The sequence below is a fragment of the Glossina fuscipes genome, unplaced genomic scaffold (genome assembly GCF_014805625.2).
Source record: "Glossina fuscipes isolate IAEA_lab_2018 unplaced genomic scaffold, Yale_Gfus_2 28, whole genome shotgun sequence".
In the NCBI taxonomy this organism is placed as follows: Eukaryota; Metazoa; Arthropoda; class Insecta; order Diptera; family Glossinidae; genus Glossina; species Glossina fuscipes.
Window position 1 is genome coordinate 9,194,224 of NW_023998423.1, and position 10,709 is coordinate 9,204,932.

General features: G+C 33.2%; 1 protein-coding gene across 1 annotated transcript in view; it reads right to left on the reverse strand.

The window, feature by feature from the left end:
- The window catches only part of LOC119636332 (spidroin-1-like), a 41,408-nt gene extending 35,495 nt beyond the window's left edge, over positions 1-5,913 (reverse strand). Inside the window, exon 1 of the mRNA XM_038031634.1 lies at positions 5,607-5,913. Coding sequence (XP_037887562.1) covers positions 5,607-5,690 — 84 coding nt within the window. The 5' untranslated portion in view covers positions 5,691-5,913. The remainder of the gene's footprint in view (positions 1-5,606) is intronic.
- Positions 5,914-10,709: the final 4,796 nt, after the last annotated feature.

Below are 10,709 nucleotides of genomic sequence, written 5' to 3' on the forward strand. Positions count from 1 at the left end.
GAAGAATGCTTGTTCTTCGCTTTGAATGTCTTTTACAATTTCTGTGAATTTTGAAACTTTTACAAAAGACGAGCAAAGCAACAGCTCCCCAGAAGATCGTATTTCATCTCTATTCTCTGAAGAATATCGCCGGTACACATTTTCAACGGAATAACAAATTTCGTGTATAAACTACTTGTTCGGAATTTTGTAAGAATTGTACTTTTTTCACTTGTTTTGACACAATTCAAAAAAAAAAAAAAAAAAAAATTTAAAACAATTTTTCTTTTAATTTATAATCAATTATATCGAAAATCTTTTGTATTAAACTTCACTTGACAATTTAATTAAAAAGCCATGGGGCTGTCACGTTTTGTCTCTTTACGTACGCGTTGTTGTACGCGGGTGTGCGCGCGCTGGTGTGGCGCGTATTTTAAAAGAGCTTTTAGTTAAATTGAATTTGGTGTCATTAACTTGATTCATTTAAAATCGCATTGCTTTCGCGCTTTCGTTTAATAATAAAAACACCATAAACTCAGAATTTATCGTTATTTCCAAATTGTTTTTTTTTTTTTTTTTTTTTTGCTCATCTTTTTATTATGGAAGTTGTCGGATTATTGCATTTTATTATGTTTTTCCTCTATGCTGCCATTTGCTGGTGTTTCTCTTCCATCATTGAATGTGCTCGTAAGTTATTGTATGTGTGTACGTGTGCTCGCACATATACATATATATATACGTAATCTAATATAATTTAGCGTAAAAGGTGATAAAACTCCTTAAACCAGACATTAAAGAATGTGCGGTGCGTTTCACTTCAATGCAGAAAATAAAAAGTGAAAAAATTGAAAAAACAAAAAAAAAAAAAAAAAAAAATTTAGGATAGCTAACGTCATTCGGTTTAAGATTCTTAACCACACTTAATTTTTATTGCCGTTCAGTCGGAAATTTTCCTCGTTGGCTTATAGGTAGAAGAAATTTCGAGACGATTTCGATTAGAAGTCTTATTACCCGGACAAGCGTATGGGACTTGAGAAAATCTAATGGGTAGATATGTATGAGTGAGCATATAAAAGTTTTCACACAAACTATGAATATCGATTTCCTTCGAAAGTTCTGGATTTTCTAGTTTAACCTAATATTTTCGTATTGGTACAATTTTCTTAACCGCTAGGTCTTTATAGCCAAAGATGATTTTTGAAATTGAAAAGCGTAAGCAGAGAAGTTTTTGGGGAGCAGCCCAGATAAAGAAGACGTCTTCAGATCAATTTTATCCTGACTGGAAATGCATCTATACTTAATGGCTTCTTCAAAGGTCTCTGCCAAGCTGCTACGCCTGAAATAATTAAATTAGTGTAACTGCTTCTATGTGGCTTACCCGTATATGAGGGTCACTGTCTAGCACATAGCTTTACTTTTAAATTAGAAAAGTAATAATTGTTATTGAGAAAAGCAAATTTTACGGATAGAAGAGAGAAGGAAACCATTTGGTCCAGAGTACGGCAGACACCCTATGCAAAAGAAAAAAAGGTTTCCTTTTAGAAAAATATTGATAGGCGTAGGAACATAGTTTAGAACCCAGAAACGATTATTACTCGGGCTGCAGGTTCATGCATTTTAAAAGTGACTTAACTAAATAGACTAAATAGATTATTACAAGCCATGTGCCGTCCTCGCTTTTTAAGGAGTTTCTTCCAATAAACACACATAAAAAAACAAAGCACTTTTATCAGTTTTAAGATTTAACATTTCAGATCTATACTAAGCTATATACTACTATATACTACAACTGATTTATTCACCTTTCTTCCAGTCCGGCAGATGCTTCGATCACTTCGTAACGCCTTAGAATACATATGAAGATGCACTAATAATAACGATAATGTTCATCAAGAAACTTGGTCCATATAATTTTCTATTCAATAATTACCCCAATAGATTAGAAGCTGTTTAATTAGAATTGAGTTGCTATTGTGAATAAAAGGTTGCCTTTGATTGGGATTTACGTAAATGTTTGAAATGGTGCCACGCAACATAAATACTCCACGACTAAAGGGATTTGAGCTGACGTATTTTGGACAACTATTTCTTGAAAACGTCAGCAATTATATTACACATTGTTCTTGCTTTTTTAATGCTTACTTACTCATACTTAAAAAAAAAAACTGCTGTTTTTTTCAGCTAAGTAACCTTGGTGCTCAAATGTCACTTTTTATAAGAAAACTTGTACAATAAAGCGAAAATGCATATAAGGATTAATATCTTGTTTTATTGTAAGAGTCACGATAGGGACTTTAGTTTGTTCTCCTGGGTAAGTCGTTATGCTGGATGTATAATTAATTTTATTATTGTAAGAGACACGGTCGAGACTCGGGTTCGTTCTCGCGGGTAAGTCTTATGCTGAATATACATTTAAATCTATTAAAGAGAAACGATGTCGGAATTAATGACCTTTATAGAGGTATATATATATATATATAAAGTGCTTTAAGATCCTTTTTGAAAATGAAAATGCTTCACCTTATCGCCATACAGGTACGTGAACTATCTTGCAGTTTTTTGTTTTGTTATCCAAGGCATGCTGGATAGCAATAATGTCGCAGGATTTTGTATGTGAAAAATAAAATACTACTTGGCCCAGATCTCGATAGGATTTCGGAGGACTTAATTGAGTTATGACCTGCGGCAAATTAAGCTGTAACGTCTAGGTTAGACGAGTATCGGGTTTCTTTATCTATCAAGGCAAAGCTTTTGCCTACAAATTGAAATGTTTCGAGGCCAAACATAAGGTGATTGCTTGAATGAGGAAAAATATTTGCATAGTGCTTTAATCCACTCTCTTAAGACTCATCCGCAAGTTTTTGTTTGTTTGTTGATTTTAACGATACCTTTTCTATTCGTCGTAATTGAAATTCGGTGAAATTTTCTCCGATGTTTTTCGTGCGCTTCATAACATTCATATACCTGTGTTCCTTAACATTGGAAAGAGCTGAAGCAAGTTATCAATTTTCGAATTTCTTAGCATACTTTATACCATTCATGATAATGTCCTTCTTTATTAAGGCGATTAGAAGATAGGTCCACTTCGAAATCTACGGGGGGCTTATAATGACTTTTCAAAATAGTGCGTTAGTTGGACAGTGGTCGGGTAAGTGGAGCGAGCCAAAACAAATTCAATAAAGTTCGTCTTTGGAACAAGACACGTCGGTAAACCAAATTTCATCAAAATATCTCAAAAATTGTGAACCGAAGCACAGAGAGGCTTAGATCGATTCAGAAAATGATATAATAAAAAGTGAGCCTATCTTAAGCCCTTCTGCGTGTTACATACGTCCGCACTACTTAACACACTACAAGTATCACAAGGGGTGTAGAGTATAAACAGTTTTGCTAAATATATCGCGAAGCGAACTGCACTTGAATGGACTGCGACTCTGTCAATCAAATCACAGAACAAAATTTGTAGCGATATGTTTCTTACGCGTGTTGTATTTACAAGGTATGCTTAGTAAATGTTAAGTGACTTTAATGAATTACCAACGCCAGGATGTAAGATATTGTACGTTTAGATTACATCATCCGCTTCAATTAATTTTTTGAGATTTATTGATAGTTTTTCTAGAATCCAGATAATCAAAGTATATTGTGTCCAGTAGCGTAAAATGCGTTTTTTCAATTCCATGTAAAAATGTTGAAAGGCAAGAGGAATGCGAATCGTAATAATTAATAGGAAAGTAACATAAAAAAAAAAAAAAAAAAAAAAGGTAAAACGGTAAAGTGTAAGTGGAATGGAAATTCAGAGTTTCCACAAAACGATAGCGAGCGCGCAATAAGGACAATTGAGAGAAGAATATAATAAATTTTGACGGCTTCGAGCCTTGGCCATCTCAACTGCTCAATTTTAATTAGATGTGTGTTTGCGACCTAAGAGATTTTATCTTGTTAAAGATTGACGGGCTTGACAAAGGTGCAATCAAAATAGATACTCATATTGACTTAACTCTGATTAGAAAGGATTTCGAATAATAAAGTTATATAAACTTCTTTAATTCTCTTATTTCCGAGAGCATGAAAGAAAGGACAATGCGTTCATCATTAAAATCTTGTCATAAACAAAATGCTAAATATGTTGTGATGTGATATCAGGTGTTGGGAAAGCGGAATACATTTCTTGAATAGATTGCTTCCAAGCCGGTATGGCAACAACATTTCGCGAATGCCCAATTGAACATAAGTTCAATGGAAACGAAAGCTGGACGGTATAAAAATTCACTTTAGCGATTTGGGAAGAAAGCTTCAGTTAAATCAATGGACTCAACTCAAAAAAAAAGGATTCCTGCCCTAGCCGAGTGAAAGGCGTATAGTTAGTTTAGTATAACTTTTCACTCAGGTCTGTTTCTAAACTGATAAATAACAAAAGGGAATCATTTTCCACTGCTTTACTTTTATGAAATTATTTTCGGCATATTTACCTGGGGGAAAAAAATACAAAAATTGCTTTGCAAGAAACAATGCAGACGAATAAAAACCAGAAAGTCATTCTTATCATTGTTGCTTTGCGAAATTGACAAATAAATTAAGGAACTTTGCAACGTAGCGCAATTTTGCAATGACATTTTCATCACAACACTCAACCACGAAACATTTAAGTTCTAACCTAATTGAACTCTTTTTCAAGGTTAACTTGTAAAAGAAGCGTAACGGGACGAATTAAATTAAATTATTAATGCTTTCATATGGAATTTCAACTTTCTCCCAATAAAGTCATAATTAGCGCTGTCATGTTGTAGGAAAACAACATGAGACAAAGACGTTTGTCTGTTATGGTTATGTTGTGCTTCTTTTTTTTTTTTTGCCTTTTTGCAAAAATTTTGAAAGTCATCTTCATCACCTTCTTTTTTTTTTTTTTTTGCCTTCTCCATCGTTTACCGCTGTTGCACTTATTTCATTAAAGGTAAAGTGTTTCATTAAGAGAGCCATTCACACCGATACATCATATCATGTTGATTAACATTTAGCGGTTTTTTTTCTCTTTTTTTTGTTGTTGTTGTTGTTGTCAGACAATGTACAAAATATTTAGATTATTTTAATTGATAAAAGTATACATGGCAAAAGATGAAAAGAAAAAAAAAGAGAACAAGAAAACAAAAAAAAATGAACGAATGAATGAAACGTTGCCGCGAACAATTTAATGAACTTCCGGCTGCAAATAGACAGTTGGTTGTCTATTGTATGTAGATATTTCAAGAAAAATTAACAAAAAAGCAGCAACAATGCGACTAAGAGATGACTTGTTTGAGTCAAAAGATGAACAACAAAAAAAAAAAAAGAAAAAAAAACGAAATGAAAAACATTAACACATACACGTTTTTCCCAACATACATACAACATGCGGACGAAAATACTCAGCTCAACGAAACAAGTATACAACAATGTTCAAATAATTTCTTCTCGACTGTTTACGTTGTAATGCAACAAAAGTTTCGCTTTCATTTGAATGCATTATTACGTGTATAATGCATAAGTAGAAGTATTTTATGAATACTTTTGATTATACATAGACAGAGAGAGCGAGAGAGCGAGAGAGAGAGATTGAAATATTTAACATAAAATTTCGTGTTACTTACCATTGCACAGCACAGCAGAGCATATAATAGCAAAGCTAAACGAACTGGCTCAGCCAGCAGATATGAACGTAATCTTGTTGACATGTTGTTAAGATCCGCAATAACAACAATAACAATAGCAACAACACCGCGTAACAACAATCGAGTTAAAGTTATTGATAATGACTTTCAATAAAGGCAAGGCAAGGCAAGGCAAGGCAAGGAGTTGTATAGTAAATAGTTACGTGAACACGCGAACACGTTTACATATATGCAGATAGTTTAATATGCATGCACGGCAAAGATTTTGTTACTTTTTTTTTTCGTACTTTTTATAAAAGAAAATACGTTTTTCTTTCTTTTTATTTTTATATCATTTTTACTGATATTCTTCTTCTTTAAAACCTTTTTTTTATTACATGTCGTTGATTATCCTTTTCCTTTTAGTTATCCTTTGTCTACTTTTTTTTTTTTTTTTTTTTTTTTTATTATCAATTTTTATGCAAGCTTAGACGCTTCTTATCTTTCATTCCTTTCATACTTTCGTTTTCGATTTTGATTTGGTTTCTTTGCCTTTTTTTTTTTTTTTTGTTTGCTCGTTTTTATGTAATCAAGAAAGTCTTAACACTAACACGTCTTCGCGGCAACTGTGCAGAGCTATTTGCTTTTAGCTGAGTTTTGTTCATCAAGCGTTTTCACATTTTCCCCCCGAAATTGGTAAATTGGCGTATTACTGTAACCGCTTTATCCAGTTTTTTTTTTTTTTTTTTTTTTTTTTTGTTGCATCTTTATTAGTTTACTTTTGCTACTATTGATGTTATTTGCTTTGTTGTCGCTATTGTTATTGTTGTTGGTGTGTTTGTCAAGGAAACTTTTTTTTCATTCACGTATTATTTGTTGCTTTTCTTGGTATTTTTGTTTTTTATTTATTTATTTTTTTTGCGTTTGTTTTCGAAAATGTTTATGAAATAAAACTGAACCAAACTAAATCAGCCAGAATAAGTTTATTATAAAATAATTTCTTCTCTTTTTCTTTACATCATTTAATTTAATTGATTTACTGCAATGCGTTTAACCAACATCATCGATGATGTATTCACACCTACTACGCATGAAAGTGAGCATTTTATGATTGCTTTTCATTTTGTGTACAAATGGAAACGAATGTATTGAAAAGCTTTGAATATGCTGGCCATACTAAGGGAAATGGTTCTTCTGCTCGAAGCTAACAATTTACCTAATCATTCAATTTTCCTTTGCTAAATTCATTGTAGAATAATCTAATTTTTTTGAAAATAATGATTGGTATCCTCTTCTACAGACGGTTCTCAGAGTGTGATGACTCGCACCCTGCCTATGGAGCAGTAGATGCTGCAAATCAAGTTCAAATTAATCACATCCTACACGAAAATGCGTCAACATTAACAATCGAAGCTAGAGCTACAATTCATGCCATAAAACTTGCTCGTACAGCTAAACTTCAATCGGTTATTATCACCGGTAGTTTTTCGATCATAAAAGCTATTCTTAACCTCTGATACTTCAACTGGAATACCATTAACAACGTGAGGAATACCATTGCCACGCACGTTAACATTTTTTGTTTACCAAGTCACAATGGTCGTCTCCTGCGAAATGAGCAAAAAGACTCAGTAGCCGAGTCCGCACACCTATGGAAAAGTTTGATCTTCAAAAGTGTATTAGAAAAAAGATTAAAGAGGAAACTGGCAAAACAAATCAATACTAGTCCCGTATTAATCCTCAGTTCGTTCGAAAATCAAAACACTTAAAAAACTCCGACGTGAACATATCCTTGCGACACTTCAATGGATCCTGAAGAAATCTACTCCCTCCATTTGCTGCGATTGTGGATAACACCTCACGCTACAGCATATGCCAACTAAATGACAAAATCTTTTTAATATTCGAAGATTAGTTTCCGGAGCATCCAATCTTAAGGACATCCCGCAAATACCTGGAGAACGGAGTATCAATAAATCATTTGACTCTGTTAAAGCTGAGAAAGAAGAGAGAAAAGTTTTTGTTGCTAGTGGCCATCCTACTTTTAGTCCTAGAGCGTATTACTTTGGTCTAAATAAATGATGGTAATGATTATAACAACAATAACAACAGCAATAGTTATAATAGTAATAATCTGATGATATATTTAGTGCACTATACTATTATATGATGTCATTAACACTCGCCTAAGGTAAGTGTTTGTTAAGAAAGTTGGACCTTTCGCCATCTCAAAACCATGTGGTCTAAGACTATAAATGAATTGGTAACACTTTCTGACCTTTTTCTAGAGGATGCTTCTTTAACATCATTGGATCAACTTGCCGATATGTAGTCGACTTGCAGATGTTTCCTCCTTCAAGCCGAAAATGCCAAAGTCTTTCACTTTCTCTTTCCCTCTTCCTCACCTTTAATCGTCGCCGTTACTTATACGCATGGAACACATACCTTGAGTGACTGAAAGGAAAATCTCTCGAGTTGTCAGCTCATCGGAGCTTGGTAAATGGAAATGCATCTCAAACTTTGTTTTGACTAATTTCTGGCATTGAGGCGCTTTTTTTTCTTAGAATCGAAGGCCTAAGGGCGTTAATTTAATTTCGATATTGTAACCCTTGGAAAGAATTGAGAACTTTCTCCAGAACAATTTATTTATTTATTTGTTCATCTTCTAACTACAAACATACATTCAGATGAATTAAAAAAAGTTTTAACTATGACATTACACAGAGAAATATCGATCAGAAGCCGCAGCAAAGTGCCAAGTAAATCATAGACTGTTTTTACAATATTTTTTTCTTTTTGGATTCAAAGGATTAACAAGCGAAGTAACTATACATTTAATTAATACTATGTACGATCTACTCTACTGAGATTCGAACCCGCGAACACAGAATTCTCCTCGGCTATGTGGTAGTCATCAAAAGTCATCGCAATCAAACCTTTTGATCGCTCTTCTTCTGCTTCTATTTTCACAGAGAATTAATTGTGGAAGCAAATTGGGAATCAACAACAGTTGTTGACGTGAGAAGCCATTTAACGTAAGCACTATCTTCAAAAAATAGTTGCAGTTTGTATATATATCTCTCTGGCTCAGTCACATTATAAAAAACCATTGTATATTGGAAAAATCTTTAGTAGTCCTAGGTTGTCTTACATTTCGTTACACAGTATTGAGGAAGAAATGCTCTTGTTTTTGAATATATTGGAAGAACTCTATTGCTGAAGAGACATAGCTTTTTTACTCATGTTTAATCTTTGAAGCTGCTTGAAGTGTCAGACTATTTCCCGTTCTCATGTTTGCCAATGAAAATTCTAGACCTTAGGCGAGGGCAAATTTTATTCTCATTCACATTTTACTAAGCCTTCAGAGTTGCTAAAGTAAAAGTGAACAAGCGCCTAAGAGCAATTAGTTTGCCATCCCTACCAATGTGCGACATGCGCACAAGTTTATGAAAAAAGTAAGAGATGCTTTCATGGGATTCGTTGGTGAACAAGTCGCGCAGTTTTTGAAGTAAAACTGTTCTTGAACTAATGTGAGATTCAGAGTTATATGTAACTCTCTGTCAGCACTTTTATTAGTGAAGGTTTAAAATTTCAAAGCCAAATAATAACAGAAAAGCTCAGTGAGTGCAAATCAACTTCAGCTTCATCTAATCTATCTAACCTACAAGCTAAAGCACTTTTTCGTAATGAAAAAAATTCTTCCATCGAAAATTGTTGCTGTATTGTATTTGAAGTGTCGCAATAAATTCCTACAAATAAAGTTCTGAAGCCTTCATAATAAATAGAAAAATGAATTCTCATAAGATAAAAATCCTTAGTGATAGTTTCAGAGTATGAAGGGTTTATGAACAAGTGCCAGCGTCAATCGTAAATGCTAATGGCGCGATCGACATTTGTTCTCTACAATTGCACGCACGTCTGCAGCTATGGAGTAAAAATAAAAATCTTCGCGCTAAGTGAAAAGAATCCAAACTTCGTCTTAAGCCAAACTAAGGCATCGTTTACTTATTTTAATTAACGTTTTTTGGTTTTCTCTTTTTTTAGGTTTCCGGGAAGATTTACGGTAATTCATGTTAGCAGGTAAGTTACTCAGCCCCTATGCACATAACTCAAAATGGGACCAGTTACCAGTCTATAAACTGAAGACTATATATAAAATAATTTTCTTTTTTTATTTCACTCGTTTTCTTTAATGAGCAACGAACGGCCAATTGTTTGTTTATTGAAAAATTTAATTAAATGTTGACATAATTTTGTTTTCATTTTCAAATTTTTCAATTTTTTTTTTCCTTTTACAAAGTAAAGTATTTCATTGGGATACTTTAACTATGTTGGGGATTTTCATTATTTCACACACGAAATGCTTATTAGTGTGGGGTCTTAAGAGGAAATCATAGTGAACTCATTCATAATTAAAATAAGACGAAAGCAATTCATTTCATCATTGCGACCGAATTTACAAATTAAAGCCATTCAAGTCATTAAGAAAAAAATTGCAAAAATTATTTTTCCCAGCAAATTTAAAAAAAAAAAGAAAAAAAAAATAAACTAAATTATATTGCAAATTAAATTGAATAAAATAAATAAATGGTAAGAACGATGCAAACTAAACAAAAACAATTAGAAGTTCAGCCACAGTGTTAAATAAAAGAAATTTTCTTATCTATCACTAGAAGGCTTCTGTTAGACTCATAGGGCGGTGACAACGTGATTTTGTCATTTGGCTTTACAACACTTGGACGCATCTTGGACGCCAAAGAAATGTAACTAAATTCATTGGCGATTCCCACTCATAGACAATAGTATTAAGACAAAAAGCCGAAGATTCAAATAGTTCCCGATTTGACTTTTTAAGTAAGCAAAACGTACATACAGTCAAACCTGTTTTTGTGCGGTCTTTTTTTATGCGCTTTTTTTTGTGCGATTCTTTTTGTGCGAATCTTTTTTTTGTGCGATTCTTTTTGTGCGATTTTTTTTTTTTGCGTTTATGAATATCGACACATTGAATTTCGCCGAGAGCTTAGGTCAATCTGAACTGTGTTGGCATCACTTTTTTTGCTATCAGTGATCAATGATCAATGATAGTGACATTATCAATAACTT